A 20913-nucleotide genomic window follows, 5' to 3' on the forward strand; every position below is an offset into this window, starting at 1 on the left:
AAAATGAACAAGTAAAATTTCCTTCATTGTCAATAAAAATAAAGTCGGCCTACATGTCGCCATGTCTCTGGAAACGACATAAATAAAACAATTCACTTTGAGAAAAATTGCAAAAATGTCCGAAGAAAATTACGATGTTTTAGTTCCGTGTACTCATCCAGAGTTAAAAAAAATATTATAAATCGTGCAGTGTCGCATTTGAAACCTGAAAAATCGAAACGGCAATATGAAAAATGTTACAGTGACTTTGAGACTGATGTAACAAGAAGAATGTGAAAACCGTGTCGGATAATGTTGTACTGGCTTACCTATTTATTGGAATTTAATTATTGTGGAGGGTAAATGTTAAGTTCTGTTATGCTAGGTTGTATCATCTGCTCCTTTTTAGGTTATTTTAATCGTAGAAATATCAGAAGCCGTGCAAAATGTTACGAGATATTTCTCTTTTTGATCGGTGAAAAATTAACCAAAATTAACCTAATTCACATGTGTATGTTTCATATAGATGATAGATCGATAATGGGGATCTTTCTTGTCGACTCCTCAACACCTCAACCTCATGCGGCTGTCTCATTTGAAATTGGCGGAAATTTCAAACCGGATGAAAATTCTGTACTAATAGTGGCCGTTCCTGACACAAAATCAAACTTTAACTGTAACCAATCCAGATTTTGTAAGATTACACCCGAAATATGCAGATAGATATGTTGTAATTGTAATAATAAATAAATATAAAAATGACTTTTACTTTTACGGCCGTCGTCAAGGCAACGGCTGCGAAATTCAATTTCGCGGCCTGTTGTACGCACGCGAAGTGCTCATTTCGCGTACGGTTGCACACAAAAATTTTTTTAATGAACTTGCTGAGGTTTTCCTTTATTTTATTTATTCTGAAGCAACAACTTTTCACAACATTGTTTTAAAAATTGAAGGGGATAACCTTTCAATTACAGAAGTCAGTTCTGCTTTTATTTGAATTAAAAGACCAACTACAATCTAGATTGGACCACAGTTTTATACCAATCACAGTCGACAGTTTATTAACTAGTTTGGAAAACAGTAGTCCGGGCATTAAAGAAAAATTTTTACTAGAGGTACAAAATTTTTACGCAAACAATCTTGGTTATCGTAAAGAGTGGACAAAGCACCCAAACGATTTTAAAAATCTCCAGTGGACTTTACATAATTCAAACTTTGAATGGGAAGAAGTTCAAAATGCGCTATTATTTTTACAAGAACAATTTCACGTCCATGTTCATGACAATGCATTGTTTGATGAAGTAAGAATGACGAAAAATTACCTTACACCTGGAAAAATTTTACATTGGAGCGAAAACAAAGTAGAGGTCGGACAAAAATGGCTTGAAACATTTAGGGCCAGTTTATAGAAAGAGAATTAAATATTTAATTCCAATTAAATTTTAATGCGCGATTAACCCATGAATCCGAAACTTCAATTGGTTCAATCTGATCACGTGTTCAGTTAATCTCGCATTTGATTACGATTAACTTAATTTCGTTTCTGTAAATTGGCCCTTAATCACTTTAAAAATTATTATATTCCCCATGAGAATCTGAAATTGATAGTTGAACTAAGTAGGTATTTGTCTTCCTGGCACTAATGCGAGTGTATAAAGGGTTTTTACATTATAGTATTGCCGTTATAACTTTTTATCTGCTCCGTCCACTAAAATTGACCAATCAGAATCAAAGCCAGATTCAATCTGTATAACTTTTCATCACATTTGCCACGTAAAAAAGTTAAGGTTAGAATTTTGCTGTCAAGTCCACAATTATTGTTTTAGGTTCTAAAAAATAAAATGTCATTAAGACAATTCGAATGTCAGAAATTTTTACTGTGTAAATCAGATCGTCTTAACAACCTATTTGATTGGTAACTAAGAAAATGAAATGGGCGGGGCAGATAAAATGTTACGTTGTCCTTAGTATAGTAAACGATATTTGGACCGTAAAAAAGTCACGTCTAAAAGTAGAAACCCTTTCTGCAATTACTTTTGTCAAATATAATGTCAATATGTCATGTGACGCTTTTTCCACAAAGTTATCAGGCAATGAACAACTATTAAAGAAAATACATTCAAGCAAAAAGTACACATAGAGAAATGTATAATTTTTGTTATAAGTTATAATAATAATTATGTTATGCACGAGTGTGTTGAGAATAATTTTTATTAATTTTTTCTTATGTTGACAATTTGTTTATTTTATCTTTCTATACAGGGTGTGTCAAAAGTCGCGGATACGCTCTTGGAACTTGTAAGTATTCACTTTCGAGTATCCACTACGGTTGTTAGTTTTATTTTATCTAAATTCGTTGAGACACAGTGAGCTTTCAAATGTTAGAATAAGAACCTATCATAACTGAAATTATCTGTGTTATAAACAAAATAGGTGTTCGAAACGAATCAAAAATAAGTTAAGAACAACTCCTAGTGGTTATAGCGATAAGTATGTTAAAATTAGTCTTCTTCTTTGATGTTAAAGTTTGAGGAAAAATGTCCGAAAACCATTTGGAAACATGCTTATATCACTTGGTAGGCATCACTGAACCCGTGTTTAAAAGGCTGTCCGCGACTTACGACACACCCTGTATGGTTGCATTATTTTTGTTGAGGGTAATATTATTATTGGGAACCTCCTGAGTCATTGAATCCAAAAATATTGAGTTGTCTTTCACCTAATTTAACTCCTGAGTATGAACGGTGTGTACTCACTTAAATATTTACATCATTTTGATGTTTTTTATACATATGGAGCGGCAGTCATAAATTTTATCCAGTTTTTAAGCCTACTTGGACTACAATCGTTTATAATAATAATAACCCTGTACTACGTATTGCCCTGCTGGTATTGTTACGTTTAGCCAGCAGAGCTAAGAATCATTAAACAGTACCGCACTATATTCACAGACGCAATAAATATCACAAACTCAATGGAAGAGGGAAAGCGGCCTACCATCAGCTACCGAAATGCATGCAGCCTGCACCCTACACCACTCTTCAATTCTTCATGCACTCTGTATCTGTACCACACTACTGCAAACGCACCCTATTACAGTCAATTGGCGGCAAATTTTAAATGCTCCAACCATCCCACGTTTCTATTGAAGGGTTTATCCCTGCAGCTAGACGCTCGTCATTTAAAACAATAGTTTGAATTTTTCCCCCGCAAAAGTTATTCGTGACTAAACACCCGTCTCGGCGTGCCCTGTGGCGTGCCTTTAGCCACAGTCACAGCTGTTGTTTCCAGTTCAAGGTCACCGTTGTCAAACCATGTCAACAGTACTCTGTTTACCGCAGTTCTAAAATTAATAATGAATCATAAATGATACCTCCGTAACCTCCGTGCTCCAGACTTGTATCTTGTATCAGTCTAATCGATGTGATCAAATATGGACCATCGTTCGCCCCTCGAGAGTATATTCGGCATAATCGGGGGCTTGCCGCAAGGCCACGACAAGCCGGTGAAACATGCCCTTTACAACGCGGTGGCCCTTCTTTTGTTGTTTTTGTGTTGTGCAGCGACTTGGGCCTTGTTCATGATACTGGAACCCTTCGTGAAGCCTCTGATATGGGCGTTGTTGGTGGGATCTGTGTTGCACCCCTTGAAGAGGTCCCTCAGGGACAAGTTCCAGACCTGGTTTGAATCCTTGGAGGTCTCACACACCCCCATCGTTCTAGGAGTCGTGCTTTTACCCATAAACATAGTGAACGATTTGTCTGATTTTATCGGCGACCAACTCTTAAAGCGGATCAAATTTATCATTTCAGTTTGTGTTGCAATTCCAGTCATTCTCCTTATCTATAATTACACCCCCAAGCTTGTTGTATGCATTTTTTACAAAGCGTACATTTACAGCTGTTTTATTCTGAATTTCTGTCTGGAAAATGCATCACAAACGTTGGTACGTTATCACCCAAACTCATCAATCCCAATTTTATTCACAGTTTTCAGGTTACAATGGTTCTGATTGGGTACATTTGTCTGATCTTCCTTATGTGGAAGCCTGAAAACAACACCAAGTTCCACTACATCTCAATTGGAATTTGGCTGTTGTTGTCATGTTGTCTGGCCCACCAATTTGGTACATTCCAATTGCCCGCATTTATACTCTTACAGGTCATATTTTTTGGTGGGTTCGTCAGCGAAGTCTACGACATTCACAGCGAATTGAACGCTGGAGGTACAAATTTCGTCCTTCTGATCTGATCAAATTTAATACTTCACAGATGATTGTTTCAGGTCACTCCATCACTTTTCTAGAGTCTTTGTCGCTAGCGTTCCACGACAAAGCTTCAGATGTCGACGTCAGCGAAGAAAGCGAAGAGAACAAGGAATCAATCGAGCAGATAACAGAAAATTCCGAAGTCACGAGCAGTGCCACCTCTCAGGAGAAACTCTTGGAACATATCGAGGTAGAGACAGAAGTTGTTGTCTTCTTTGCTTGCATTAGCAGCAGTAAGTTTAAGCTATTCGAGTCCAACGTAGCGTTAGCGACTGAAGGGACATTTGGTGGGGGAAACTTGCGCGGTCCAAATATCCAACCAATACCAACCACTCTTATCTATATACAGGGCAAGTCACATAAGGCTTATTTCTGAATTTATTTTGTACGCAACTAAAAATACTAATGACGCTGACCACTTGATACCGTTATAATGTGATTTAATTTAGTAATCAACGTAGGTATGTAATTTGGCCAAAAATGTCAAAATGACAGTTGATGAATTTAATTTTTGATTTCTTTAATCAGATCAGAACAAATTACATACCTATATACGTTGATTACTAAATTAAATCACATTATAAACGGCATCAAGTGGTCAGCGTCATTAGTATTTTTGGTTGCGTAGAAAATAAATTCAGAAATAAGCCTTATGTGACTTGCCCTGTATATAAAAATGAATCGCCGTTCGTTAGTCTCGCTAAAACTCAAAAACGGCTCGACCGATTTGAATAATTATTTTTTTATTTTGTTCGCTTTACTTCAGGGGTGGTTTAAAAAGAAAAAAAAATCGGAAAAGTTGCCCGGAAAATTGGAAAATTCGGGAAAAACTGAAAGTGCTTTTTTCTGTGGGAACGGCTGGAACGATTTGGCAATTTTTTTTTTAATGTTCGTAATAATCCGTATGAAGTTTTTATGTAAAGAAAAACTGGAAAAGTTACCCGGAAAATTGGGGAAAAACTGAAAGTGCTTTTTTGTGATGGATATGCATAATTTTTTTTTGTTTTGTTCGTTATAGTCGTGAAAAAGTTTTCAGGAAAAAAAAATCGGGACAATTATAAAGGAAAGTCGAAAAATTCCGGCAAACTGCAAAAATTATAATTTTTGTATGCATTCTCGATCATAACTGACGATAGCAACGACATATTTGATTAATTGTTTTTTTTTTGTTCGATACGCCCCGGGATGGAAATAACTCAATTGAAAGTTTTTAATAGAAAAAGAAAATCCGGAAGATTTGGAGAAAAATCTGGAAAAATTAAATTAAAATAACTCGGGGAAAACTGAAAGTGCTTTTTTGTATGAACTCAAGACCACAACTCAGGATTCGAACGATGGCTATGCGTAATTCTTTTTTGGTTTTGTTTGTTAGGGTTTTGGATAAGTTTTCGGAAAAAAATTCGGGACAATTACAAAGGAAAGTCGGAAAATTCGGACAAATTTAAAAAATTATAATTTTTGTATGCACTCTCGATCATAACTGACAATAGGAGCTACATATTTGCTTGATGCTTTTTTGTTTTCAATTGAAAAAAAACCTGGAAGATTTGAAGAAAAATCTGGAAAAACGCAATCCAGTAAATTAAAATAAAATTACATTTGCTTTTACTTTTGTGTTGTTACGCGATCTGTCCGACAAATGTAGTAGTTGTTTTATTTCTATTCCAATTTATTTGCCTACATGCACAAATGTCATGTGACAGCTGATTGTGAAATTGGGAATCAAACCAATCGGATTGTTTGCTTGAACATCGATCTTGCAATCGAAATCGAAATGTACAGTAGGTCCCCGGATTGAGTTTACAAGAGGGAAAAAAATTTTATTTTTGATTTTACGCAAAAACTTCAGAGGAATAACATTTTTTGCTTCATCTGAAACCCCCATTTCTGTTATTAAAAAGTCTTTTTCAACACAGAGGAAGACTTAACATTAAAATCAAAGAAAATGCAGAAAAAATATTTTGCTTTTTTTTTGAAAAAATCAAATGATAATTGAATATAAAACTATTCTATTAAGTATGCGCCGTTTTCTGTACATCATTCAACCCTGTATCGAAGTTTAAGCTTCTGAACCCCCATGCCTGATACATAACTGTTGGGAAATTTTTCATTAAATTTTGTAATTATGTGACAAAAACCGGTCCAACATTGGATTAAATAAATTCTTTGTTCTAAAGACAACATTTTGCAACAGTAATAAGTTGTTTGTCAAAAAACCAGGCCAATTGTAATAAAATTTATAACATAAAAATTAATTCTAACTCCAAATTTGAACAAAAAATGTTAATTTAAGAGTACAGTGTATCAATACTGAGATTTTAATAACGGAAATGGGGGTTTCAGATGAAGCAAAAAATGTTATTCCTCTGAAGTTTTTACGTAAAATCAAAAATAAAAAATGTTTTCCTCTTGTAAACTCAATCCGGGGACATACTGTATATATTGGGTGATTCAAAATAATTGTGGATAAATCTGGCAACTATGTATAAAAATTTATGTGGCAACTGTGTGGGTGGGACAGAGTTGACATTTTTTTGACAGTTCATAGTCGCGCAATTTTGAAAGTTGTCAAATCAATGTGTAATGAAATTTAAAAAATCAAATGCACGCTTATGATTTATGAAATGTCATACAAATGTCAACTCTATCCCATTCGCACAGTTGCCACATAAATTTTCGTACTTAGTTGCAATACTTATTCATAGTCATTTTGAATCACCCAAGAAAACTGCTTGAGATTCATTGTGATTTCAAATTTAATGGAAGAAAATAAATAATTAGTTTGGACATGAAATTCTGACTTAATTAAATTGTGACTTAAATTCTGGAACAAAACCGCATGGTTCCAACTCGATCACATTCCAGGCACATCACACATTTCCAGCATTTCAGCAGTGTAGAATACTGCCTATAGAATTCATCTCCCATGTAAAATCCTCATTTTTACTTTGTTTACACATTTCCAATAGCTTTTCACAAATTCACAAAACGATCACAAACAAATTTAGGTATTGAAATTTGGACAAGACAACGTCTGTCGAGTCAGCTCTTCGCGATGTTATAATATTGGGTTACCCTCCGGATCGACCACTCTTCTTCTAATTTGGAAAGAATGATACCACGTAAACGTCAAATTCGCCTGTCAACTCTGTCAAAGCTGACAACCGGAAATCAGAAATGCGTTTAGATCACAGTGGTACCAATTGTATTTATATTTCATGTACGGTCGGTGGACAAATAAAACTGGGACACTTAAAATTTAATCTATGTAAATCAGACCACTAAATTGTCAATATATTTGTCAGTATCTATAGAATATGTCATACCAAAGTTAACCTATTTGTGATAAAGCCGTAATTAAACGATGCAAATTTGTAAATTTTGACTTGTGATTGTTTTTTTTTTGTCCCAGTTTTATTTGTCCATCGACTGTACATAAAAGACATCAAATTCATTGGAATTGTAAACAAGTTTCATTTAATAACCAAACGAAATTCAAACCGTATAAGATATAGGATATAGCCAGTACTATTGATCTCAATGAATTGAAGTTGGAAGGTTGATTAGGATTGATTATGGCTAATCAAAATGTGACAAAAAAAAAATTCAAATCGGTGAAGCCGTTTTTGAGTTTTAACGAGACTAACGAACAGCGATTGTAGGTGATACGAAGTTCACCGGGTCAGCTAGTTTACTAATAAATAATGGACCGAGTCTAACAAAGTAGCGTTGCTGCACATCGTTGACTGGAGTCTAAATATCATTTTAACATCATGTACAGTCAAGGACAAAACTAATGTCGTGCGGAAAGTTAAAATAAACCAATCGTCCAAGTTGTAACTAAAACTGCCTCTTGACTTCTTTGACATTCGTAGTTGGCGCAGTTGCAGAGCGTTTTTGGCCTGCACACCAGAAGTAGATACATATACAGGGTGATTCATATAGTTTCATAAATATTTTAACCAGTGGCAGATTCCGGTTTCAAAAGGCTCTTGACAATAAAATTTTGAGTCATACATCAAAAATTACCATATCGGTTTTTTCACTATTAGTAAATGCCATTCTTCGCTAAATTATTCCACTTTACGTCCAATGTATAACAAATGTCATGAATGTCATAATAGAAGCAAACAATTGTTGCTATAGAGAAAATATTGGTACATATTATAAAGTTCGCGTTAGTTTCATTTTGACAACAATGCCTGGCAGTTTGTTTTAACGTAAAATATTTTCATTTATCTGCAGTTCTTAAAAGGTGGTATAGTTTGTCCAGTGAGAGATTGGTTGACATAAAAATGACTAAATTCTACGTAGAGAAAGTAGTACCTAACGCACGTAAAATTTGAAATATATCCTTCAAGCAGTAACATTTTTGCCTTGAAATAATGCTCTAATTAATGTATTCTAATGCATTTTGTAGTGTTGGGTTAATTTAATAAAATTTAAAATCTCCCAATCTCTCGCTGGACGAAGTTTAGTACATTCTTCATGATACTATATGAATCACCCTGTATATTCGGTTGTAGCGTCTGGACAATATTTTGAGAAGTACACTTGATTTAAAAAAAATAGCGTAGGTACACTTTATATTTCCCCATGTAATGTTAGAGCCGTTTGACACGAGACTTATTTCAGTACAATTGTTGCGCGCGCTGATTCAGTTTAAAATTTAGTACTAAATCCGAGTTTGCTGTGTATGACACGTAAGTTCGTAAAATAAGTACATGCGCATGCGCTTTCAATGTAAACAATCTGTCCAGTGTCAATATTACATAACTTTGCAGCACCCTGTAAAGTGAAATATAGGGTGTTATTTAAAATTTCACCTCAAAGTAGGCGTTGAAGCACTATATGGATTATGGATCACGGATCAGCTGTTTAAATCTTCCGTTTTCACACGAGTGGTGCGTTCACAGTCGACTTTTCAACGCCTACTTTGAGGTGAAATCATAAAAAAAAATGAATCAAAATCAAATGAATTGATTCACCGGAAGGAATCGAACTTTCCACCTCTAAAACAGGCACGGTCGCACGGTAGCGCTACCCTCTACCATGTCGCTAATGCGCAGGTTTATATCCAAGAAATTAGAACTTGTTGTATTTTCTTGCATCCAAGCTGACTGAATCAGCGCGCGCAACAATTGTACTGAATTCAGTACTGAAATAAGTCTCGTGTCAAACGGCTCTTAGCTTTGATTCCATGGTTACGTTAAAGTGACAAAAGCCCGAATCTTCACTAAACTACAGGGTTATTATAAATTATTGTAGTCCAAGTAGGCGTAAAAACTGAATGTAAAATTTATGGTTGCCGCTCCATCTAAAAAACATCAAAATGATGGGAATAAGTGAGTACACACCGTTCACACACAGGAGTTAAATTTTGTGCAAAACAACTCAATATTTTTGGATTCAATCGTTAATTTAAAAAAAAATAAATAAAACCCTCATCACCGCACTTTTCACCAAAAAAATGACAGTGACAGCGACAAAAATTGACAGTTCACATGAAAGCGGCAAAAACTTCATAACATGGGTATGGCCTGCATCGATTATAATCATTTATAATAACACTGTGGAAGGAAGGTCTCAAATGTAGCGTATGAAATTTATGTTACCTAGAAACACTTTATAGCGGGCCATTTACACTAGGAAAATCGCTCTCAGCACATTTACCCATTTTTTTTTAAATCAAGTGTACTTCAGCCTAACTATACATTTATTTATCTTAACTCTTGCCGTCAGTGTTGTTTTATTCTTAAAAAATATTCAGTCTAGAAATAACGACGACAGAAGTTAAAAACAAGTTCCAAATTTGATCTTATAGTATAGTGGCAGCGTGTCATTTTTAGATGGAGCCTACAGTAGAAATGTAGGTATACTTGGGTAGTATGAGGGAATCAGGGCTCCCTATGACCTATAATTAAATGATTTTTTTTAACGGTTTGATTGAGTTTTGGAAGTGTGTACAGTAACATATTGTCCCAGTTTTCAATGATATCGATGGTACAGTTGGATTTAAAAAAAAACTGGACATGTCACAATTTTTTTGGTTTTTTAATAGTGTGAAAAAGGTATTATCCAATATTCAGTAGTAATATCGCGTTTTACTAGTTGGTTAGTTGGTTTTAATTAAGTAAACTGGGCTATAACTAGTCTGTTTTTATAACCCACGTTGCCATTAGCACCGTGGGTTATTAACATCCATAACCCTTCGGGAGCAGATTTTCATTTATAATGTTATTTATTACCTAAAAATTTTGGAATATTGGATAAAACGTTGTATGGTATACGTGGGTTATTAGTTATTAAGTACTACCCACTCGAGGTAATTACCTACTCGGGCAAGCCCCCGTAGATTACAAATACCCCTCGTGGGTAATATCTTAAATAACCCACTTATACCATAAATAACTAGTATTACTAAATGACAGTTTACACGCATTTGTGGTAACTAAGTAAATGAGTAGTTACGGGTAGAGACCTGTAATATTTTACAATGCTCATCAAAAAATAATTAATTAAAACTAATTAAATGATTTTTGAAAAAGTTTATTATAAACACAATAGTTATTTGTACCACAAGGCCAGAAACTGCACGTTTGCGAGCATGAGTACCGTTTGCAATACTAGTCGATAGACGAGTATTGTAAGTACGATAATCCCCTAGTAATAAGACCATCATAAACGACCCAAAATGTTAACTAGTGTTTAAAAAGTCGTTTCAAAATATCGATAGACGCACTTTATCAATTGTTGCAATTACATACGTTAATAATACAATTTGATCCGTTTTCGAAAGTTGCTTTCATACCGCTCTTGGAATCGAAACAGTAGAAAACCGCACTTGCAGCATTGGTAATTCCGTGGTTATTTTCTTGCACTTCAATAAAATCGCCTTCAAAGTCTTCATCGTGCATTAATAAAGCCATTCTTTCTTCTCTTTCTTTTTGTAACAATTTTCACAAAACTTCTGACAGTATTTTTCTTGTTTATCTTAACACTATGACGACGTAAGTATAATAATTGCCTCACCGCCTTTTATTACAAAATTTTTTTAAACATAAATTATAGTCGTTTTCAATGACATCCGTGCTGTCAGTGTCATTTTTAATTTGTTGTTGCAGATTGTATGTACACATTCATAACCAGTATTCAGAGTATAAGAAAATCCTAGTTAAAAAAATGTCAAACAAGAAATTGAGGTTATGGTAAAAGAACATTTATATTTCTGAAACATCAACAACAAACAATAAAACTCAATCTTCAACATGGTGTAAAACATGGTTAAACTAAGTCATCCTCGGAATCTGAATCAGACTACATATTTGCTTAGCTTTGTCGGAAATCATAAGTAATAATTTGAATTTGCCGCGTGAAGGTAAATTACCAAATCAGGAAATTAAAAATTACTAAACTGAAACAGTAAGTGATGCCAACATACTGTCATACTAACAGCACGGATGTCATTGAAAACGACTATACAATTAAAAATAGTATATTATGTTATGAGGAGCAAAAATGGAGTTTTATGTGCTGCGGCTGGTAGTTTAGCTGACGAACGCAGTGAAGCAGATAAACCAGCCAAAGCACATAAAACCATTTTTGCTCCGAATAACATATACTATTTTTTCTTCAAACCTTCATAACAAATTATTTAAGCAATGTTAAGAAACCAGGTAGGAGATTGGGTAGAGTGACCTTATTTATACACTTCAGCTTTCAATATCTCACATTCAGACACTAATTTGAGGTAGGAATTTCAAACGATTTAGCTATAATCGTGTCAAAAATAAATTACTCCCTAGAATTCGAACATTTGGGGAAATAACGTTTTTCATGTTGTGTGTAACTAGAATTTTCAAAAGTAATTTTGAATGGTTAAGGTTGCTTACTATGAATTGAGAGATTAAGGCCCGGTTTATTCACCTTCAAGTAACTTTATTTGAACGGTATGTAATTACCATGCATCTACCAATAGCAGATTCTAAATCATAGCAACTACTGGCCAGATAAATTTACTTGAAGGTGAATAAACCGGGCCTTAATCTCTCAATTCATAGTAACCAACCTTAGGCATTCAAAATTATCGGTTGTAATTCCCTGAGAGCTCTGAAATGATCGATTTTTAATACGAAAGCTCTCCTAGGTAACAACAAGTGTCATTTTGACAGTATTAATTTCCCCACACCGAAGGTGGAGGGAAATTATGTCAAAGTGACACGAGTGGTTACCTTTTGAGAACTTGAGTGTTAAAACAGATCATTTCAAGAGCTAGAGTGTAATTCGGTTGATTATTTCATGAATTAAATAGTACCATTTCCTCCTCCCCTCTTTTTTCCTTAGGTGGTGCGGCGGGGCTCCGGAGTACTTTCCCCGGCCACCCACGCCCACCCTCTCCTCTCCTTTCTCTCTCCTTTATTTTATTACTTTAGCAATAGGATTGAAAACATCTGAGAAACCTACTTGACGAATTATCGAATTATCACTATAATCCAAAAAATAAAGCCTTACGATTGGATCAGTTGTAATACGACGAGTAGTCAATGTTATGCCGATTATTTTTGTGGTGGTGTTACGAATGTCAGCGGCGCTGGGATATGAATTTGACGAGTGCGTTAGCACGAGTCGAATTCGAAAGCGCCGTTGACATGAGTAGCACCACCGCAAAAATTATCTGCATAACATTGACTACGAGTCGTATTTGGAGGACTATTTAATGAATCAAATTCCTCAAATTTCTTTCAGTTTTTCAAATTGTACACTTCAATTTGTTAGAAAATAATATTTTTGTGTTCGTTTTTCGCTGCAAAAAAATTTTTAATGAAGATTTTCATACAATTAATAGTCGCTGATATTTGTACTAGTCCAATATCCGCTGCAATTCTTTTGTAACCATGGAAATCACTAAAATTAAGTTTGTTTCATTGGTTGATGAAAAAAAAAATTAAAAAAATAAAATGTGTTACACAGTCTAGGACTGGTTTACAAATCTATGAGGGGCATGATGACCAACTCAATAGACTGGGACCAGTGGCTTAACGTGACTTCCGAATCATGAGACAGAATATAGCCTTTTTTTTTTAAATTTCGCCCTGGGGGGGAATTGAACCCGCGACCCTCGCGTCCCTGAGCCGAAACGGACTCCGTTAGGCTATATTCTGCCTAATGATGAATTAAATAGTCAAAAAAATTACAATCACGAATGTAATTCGGCGTGATTATTTTTTAAACTATGTCAAATTTCAAAAGCGAAATCTGAATGGTACTCCATAATGGCGATGGTGCTGAATTTTTAATGTTTATATTGAAACAAATGGCTGCGCTACCTTAACAACGAAAAAATTATCGCGGTAATTAACTACTAGCAAATAGTCAGTGTAATTTTGATGCTATTGGTCCATTTGAAATTTTTCCTCATTACGATTGACTGACAGGATCACTTATTATATCCCAAGTGCAAAATTTTTTATCAGAAAATGTTTTGCTAATGAACGAAAGCATCCATAAATGAGGTCAGAAGACCAATGATTATCAAATAAGAGCACGAGACGAAGTCGAGGGTTATTTTTTGTTTTCTCGTTTTGATTGGTCAATATTTGTCACGCAATTTGTTGCTAGACACATGAAGGAAATAATCGGATAAATTTTTCAATTTTACGAAAACTTTTGCTTTGACAATTTTACGAGTTAGTGAAAATTTTTTGTTTCATACACCTACTGCAATTTTTCAAAATTTGTAATAAAAAAATATCGAAAACTTCATTTTTTTTAAATGGTAACTACCATTTCTGACAGTAGATGTAAATGTAAAATTTAATTTTAAGTCCACTTTTATTAACATTGTGTATGCCTATTCCCAGCCGTTTTGGCGTAATTTCTATTTTTTGAATAAAATATATACCGGGTGATTCAGATTGGTATTCGCGCCCCTACATCTTTTTTGTTTTAAGAAAAAAGTATAGCAAACCATATATAGTTGACTCAAGTTGCAAAAAACCACTTGTCATTTGCAACAGCATTTTTCTCATATTTTTGAACCAAATAAAGGCACAAAGGGACCAGAAAATCATAGTTTGGGTTAAATATTTTCCATATAAGTACAGTTTTAAAGTAATTTCAAATGACTAATGCCATAAAAGTGCTGTTGCAAATGCAAAGTGGTTTTTTGCAACTTGAGTCAACTTTATGTATATTTGTAAATCGCTTGTGAAACTACAATAGATGATGTTGTCAAATCTTCTCTACGATGACATATGTCAAAGTTAAGAGAGTCAACTTTTTTTTTAATGGTACACTATACATTTCTTAGCCTATTCTTGTAAAGCTTTTTTTTCTACATTTGAATGTGTAAAAAAAGTTGACACATCAGAAAAAAATTGAGAAAAATAATAAAATATGATTTAATTTATTCGAAAGCGTTATTTTCTAAAAAGAGCTAGTTAGCCAAACATTTGTAAATTCGCATCATGTTGGTTCCTTGCATGTCACTATTTACAAGACTACCACCTAGCCAAAAAATAAAAATATTGGACCTTGTTTGTTTTCAAGCCTCGGGTGCGCCTCGGCCAGAAAATTGAGACTCGGACGAAATACCAAATCCATACTGAATTTACTATGCTAAATTCGCGTTATGTTGGTTCCCTGCATCTCACTTTTTTAAGAATTACATAGTCAAAAAATAAAATTATTTGACCGTAAAATACCCGATCCATCCTGAATTTACTTTATTCGAATATTAGAATTTACACTTATTTGAATTTTAATAGTCAGCTATTCAAATATTCGAATAATTCGAATACGATTCAAAGCCCTATAGTCAGGAAGAAGTTAGGTTTCGAAGCCAGATGTTATATCATAGTTATTTATTTAAATGTAGGTACTTTAATAATAATTGACGCTATTAATGTCAAAATTCAATTGTCTCCATGGCTAACTAGCTCTTTTTAGAAAATAACACTTTCGAATAAATTAAATCATATTTTATTATTTTTCTCAATTTTTTTCTGATGTGTCAACTTTTTTTACACATTCAAATGTAGAAAAAAAAGCTTTACAAGAATAGACTAAGAAATGTATAATGTACTATTAAAAAAAAAAGTTGACTGTCTTAACTTTGACATATGTCATCGTAGAGAAGATTTGACAACATCAACTATTGTAGTTTTATAAGCGATTTACAAATATATATGGTTTGCTATACTTTTTTCTTAAAATAAAAAAGATATAGGGGCGCGAATACCAATCTGAATCACCCGGTATATTTTTTTTATCAAGCAATTGTTTTATTTGAATTTTTATTCAAAAATCGCAATAGATATACTTCGTCCAGCGAGAGATTGGAAGATTTTAAATTGTATTAAATTAACCCAACATTACAAAATGTACTACTCTTTGTTTCCAATCACTTAAGAAATTATAATTATAAATTATACTTGGAAAATTATACTTTACAAAAAATACTTTCACTTTTGCTGTTCCCAATCATAATTAATAACAACTACAGACCAATGAAAAACTAGAGAAAATTTGCAAAACAACTGTCACTAGTTTTGACATTTTACTAGTTTTAGTTTGGTGCAATTAGATATACCCAGTAAATAGTTACAGTAAGTGCCACGAAGGTAAGCGTAATGGATATTGAAACTAATTGTCCCCAATTTTTCTTCGAATGCGTCCATTTGGCAAAAAACCGACCTGACAGATTTGAGTTTAAAGATAGCTGATAGCGAATGATCTGATTGGTCAAATTATCTAATTACATATACGTAAAAACCTTGGAGTTTGCAAGAATTTGATAATTATAAGTGAAACACAAATGAAGCACAATTTGTTAAGTATAATTTTCTAATTATAATTTAATTGTGCACACCGTCATTCACAACTAGGGACCAAACTTTGTTAATTATAATTCGTAATTATAATTTATAATTGAAATTGAAATTACGGCAAAACGGCTGGAAATAGGCATACATAATGTTAATAAAAGTGACCTTCAAATTAAATTTTACACTTATATCTAGTATGAGAAATGGTAGTTGCAATTTAAAAAAATTGAAGTTTTCAACATTTTTTGAGTATCAATTTTGAAAAATTGCAGTAGGCGTATGAAACAAATAAAATATCCGCTGATAGCGCAAAAGATCGGCCAAATCTTTGGGCATTCAGTAAAAAAAAAAATAATTATTTATTTGCAATGGTTCAGGAGTTATACATTTTTTAATGAAGCCCTGCAACACCGCTTTTTTGCAAAAAAAAATTACATAGGTCAAAAGTGATGACAGATAAGTGTTAACAGAAGGACGTTCTAAACTCAAAAATTAACGTAGAATCCAAATATGGAATCAAAATGGGGCCTTTCCATTTTAAAAAACAAAGGTGGCGTAGATTTCCGGTATTTCCGGAAGTTTCGCTATTTTGAAAATATTTTATTTGAACTTGGAGCAGTCGACTATAGTCGGTTATCAATTTTCGTATTAATACGATTTTGGGAAATGAGAAAGTTTCTAACGAACGGACTACGTGAATCACCCTGTATATACATTTTAGCACTACAGCAACGTGACAGAAATGAAAATAAAAATAAAACACTGACACTATAAATTTAATTTTGACTCCCATAGTGATAACAAACAAATCAATTATGCAATTAACAATAATACAACGTAACCAAAGATAGGTATGTACCTATATAGGCTGTTATGGAAGTAGAATGTAGAAACTTTAATCATTATCACTAGTACAGCTCGAAGTAAACTCCCAGAATTTATTTATAATTTTTTTAGAATTTTGCGTCTCTAATAGGTCTAATAGGTCATTAGAAATTTATAATTTAAGAAACATAATGTCCGTGTCGCTGCGATTTTCTTACCGAATCTGCCCTCATGTTCCACTCGGGCTAATTAATACGTTTTGGAAATGCATTCGAAAAAATTTCCGGAAATAATCAATGCACTTGGGATATTATAAGTGAAAATCTACCCGTTTTTATCTTGATTTGAATGACTTTTTTAGTCTTTATTATGCATGAACGTGTAAACCGTGATACCATAGACGTGTACAATTTTTGGGGTTCCATTTATTTTTAATTTTATTAACAATCGGTTAGTAACGTACAGCTTTTCGAACGCCTTAAAGGTTGGAAAGTGAACGATTACACGCGTACACTTCAACCGGTCAGTAATAGTGAAAAAAGGAGTTAGTAGGGAGTTTTCGCGTTACGTTTTTCAGATAGAGTCCGCACACTTTAAGGAGAACACGTTGAGTCATCCAAATCTGTCCGTGAAGTTTTGTCCAGTGGCGTATCACTTGCGTTCAGAAATGGGGGCATACGTTTTTATTTCAATGATTGTGATACCGCTTTTATCAATACTAACCTCGCTCAAATAAAGAAATAAAAATTATTTAGTTCTGAAAAGAACTGATTTTAATGCAATAGAAAACAACCTTGAAATCACGAAACAACGAAACGAACACTGGCAAAGCAGATCACGAATGAACGTACTATGGCGGACAATAAATTTAGGCCGGCAAATTTCTGACATTTCAAAAAAGTCAATGGAAGCGACCATTTATTGTCATTATGACTGATGTGTCAGTTTGTCAAACTGAAGGTTTTCAAGCTCTTTGGCGTTTCCTTCGCCCTTTTCGTAACTTACAGATCATGACGAAGGAGCATAACTGATTTGTAGCAGCAATTCTCTCTGGTGCACGCTTCTTCTCCCAATTTTAATTTTGATTATTGCTGTCACGTTGACAAGAACGACAAAAATCGAAAATGGGGTTAGTTGAACATAATGCCAGTTTCACATTTTGATGTCAAGCCAATGACAGGTCGGCCTAAATTTATTGTCCGCCATAGCACGTACGCCTCTGACGCCGCATGGCCGGTAAGCGGTTCTACCTTCCCACCCTAGAAATCGAAAAATGGACTCGACCAACGTAGTTGCGTCTGCCGCGCAACTTTATTGGTGTGTTCTCCTTATAGTGTTGGCACTCTAACTGTGTACGCTAACGCCGCGGTTGCTAGGCAACAGCTTAACCGATTCATTACCGCCCGTTATTTGAATAAGCGGTTACGGTAATTGCTCGCGAATAGCGAACCGGTTATTTTAACGGAACGTAACGCGAAAACTCTCTAATGAATCAGTTACGCTATTGCCTAGCAACACCAGAGTTAGCGTACACGGTTATCTAAAAAACGTAACGCGAAAACTCTATTGAGTCGCAATCGGTCAGGTCAGGTCAGGTCAATGACACCCATAACTGACCTGTGAGGGCGCTACTACCGCACCATCACGAAAATCCCTGCACGTTTTTTGGCATCGTAGTTTGCTTTTCTCAGGTAAGAGATTGAATGTTAATTTTTGTGATGATTCCTGCAGTTTCGAGGAAGGGTACACTCTATTTCACTAGCGCATATTTTGTTTGTTAAAAAATCTGAGCAAATGCCAATTTGGTTTGACTTTTGTGAACTAAAATTTAATACAATCTCAATCGTGCAGCGCCTTCTAAGTGTTAATATTTTACCGAAATAAAGATGCTGTAGTACTGTACGATCGAAAATTAAAAAAATCGAAAGGGGCAACACGTAAAAATTTAATTCAAATGTCATCAGATGTCATTACAATAGTACCTAACAGTCATTATTAATTATTGACTAATAAAATTTGCTATTACAATTATGTTCACTTTAGAGCAATATATATTTATTTGAAAGCCCGATATAAAACACACGTTGTCTTCAAGATTTTTTCTAACACTACATCTTATCAGAAATTTTAATAAATTCAAAAATTATTCCAAAATGTCATAAATTATTTGAGGCGCGTCACAATACACCAAATGAGAAGATTGCCTAAACGTTCCAGAAGAAATAAGAAAAAAGTGGCAATTTGTTACCTATGAAGTCTAAAAGCGCATACGAAAAAGTTTATGTTTCGTTTCAAGGCCGGAACAATAAAAAAGGCATCACCGAGGTACCGAGAGGTAAGGGAGGTCATTTTGGCTTTTCTTGATATGGGATAAGTGTGTAGAACTTCACGGAATAGCTATGTGTGCAATACGTTGGGAAAAGTGTTTTTTTTTCCGTACGGGATGCGGGATTTTTAATCGAGACGAAGTCGAGATTAAAAACGCGACGAGTACGGAAAAAACACTTTTCCTACGAATTCCACACATGATTTTTTCTACTGGAGTTTGGAAAATACATAAAATTTGGATATTTTTAATATACTATTAATTATTTCTAAATTAAAAAGCGAAATCAAAATTATTCTGCTTTCGTTACCATAGAGAAACAATTTATTAATGAAAAATTGTGAAGGCGTTTAAGCTTTTGTCTCTTAAATACCAGTTTTTACGTTACGTATCCCAGGAAACGACCAAAATTGAACTTTTAGTGTTGAAATATTATTTCCGCCCTTAGTAGGAAATTTTTCACTTTTCCTAACTCAAATTAGTATTACAATTGAACGATTAATCACTGTTGGGTGGTGATATTAGCCGTTCAAATGATATGGTCGTCTTTGTATAAATACTTAAACTTTATTGTATGACAAAATGTTGATGTACAAGTGTTAAGTACCAAGGATAGTGGTAGACTCTGGTTTTTACCGCTATATCTCGACTTAAATAAGGGTGGGTGATTTCACCCCTCTCACAAGAGAAAGTAGGCAGGACTACCTGCTACAGTACCTGTTTCTAACAATAACGTTCAAAACTACATTATTTTGTACATATACCGCCCCCCTTGAAGGCACGGACTTCAAAAATTATTAACAAAGATCGAACATGGTTATTAGAAAAAGGATTGTTACATTATAAACATGACAAAAAAAACATTAAAAAATACAAACATTGAAGACAATTGTAAAAAAAGGGTTAATACATAATTATAACAAATATTTACACGATACAAACATAGTCTATTCATTCGCTGGCAGAACGCACACTTTTCGCGTGGCTCTTTTGAAGATGCCATTGACAGTCTTTACGGACACTACGCGCACAACACCGTCACTTCCGGGATGAAGTTCTGCGATGCGTCCCAATTTCCATTGTAGTGGCGGCGTGTTGTCCTCAACTAGAATCACCATGAACCAACTTCCAAGGCGGGGGTGGACGGTCTGGAACCGGAACTACGGAGCTGCTTGGAACGATTGATGTTTTGAACAAGGTACTCCCTTTGCCAGCGGTGCCAAAAGTGCTGCCTCATCTGTTCCACTCTTTGCCATTGCGTCAATCGTTTGATCCTCGTCGTCGTAAGATCTCTTTCACTCATAGAAGTTAGTGGCTCTCCGATGAGGAAGTGACCAGGGGTTATGGGGTTAAGGTCATTAGGATCGTTACTCAGGGGACATAAAGGTCTGGAGTTTAGGACTGCTTCAATTCTTGTTAACAGGGTATACAATTCTTCGTAGGAAAGCACGACTTCTCCAATTGTTCTCTTTAAATGACCTTTAATGGATTTTACGTTTATTTCCCAAATACCGCCCATGTGCGGGGATCTGGGGGGAATAAAATGCCACGAGATACCCTGATTAGCCAGATTTTCTGTAATATGACTAAATGAAGCTGACTTTAGAAATGTTCTTAGTTCTAGTAATTCCTTATTGGCGCCAACGAAATTTGTAGCATTGTCCGAATAAAGATGGTACACATGACCACGT

The 20913-nt window shown here is 34.5% G+C and overlaps 1 protein-coding gene across 1 annotated transcript in view; it reads left to right on the plus strand.

The window, feature by feature from the left end:
* The first annotated feature begins 3253 nt into the window (after positions 1–3253).
* The window catches only part of LOC138122978 (transmembrane protein 245), a 32694-nt gene continuing 15034 nt past the window's right edge, over positions 3254–20913 (plus strand). Inside the window, exons 1-3 of the mRNA XM_069037428.1 lie at positions 3254–3925; positions 3976–4204; positions 4264–4436. Coding sequence (XP_068893529.1) covers positions 3413–3925; positions 3976–4204; positions 4264–4436 — 915 coding nt within the window. The 5' untranslated portion in view covers positions 3254–3412. The remainder of the gene's footprint in view (positions 3926–3975; positions 4205–4263; positions 4437–20913) is intronic.

This window comes from Tenebrio molitor, chromosome 2 (genome assembly GCF_963966145.1).
Source record: "Tenebrio molitor chromosome 2, icTenMoli1.1, whole genome shotgun sequence".
NCBI lineage: Eukaryota > Metazoa > Arthropoda > Insecta > Coleoptera > Tenebrionidae > Tenebrio > Tenebrio molitor.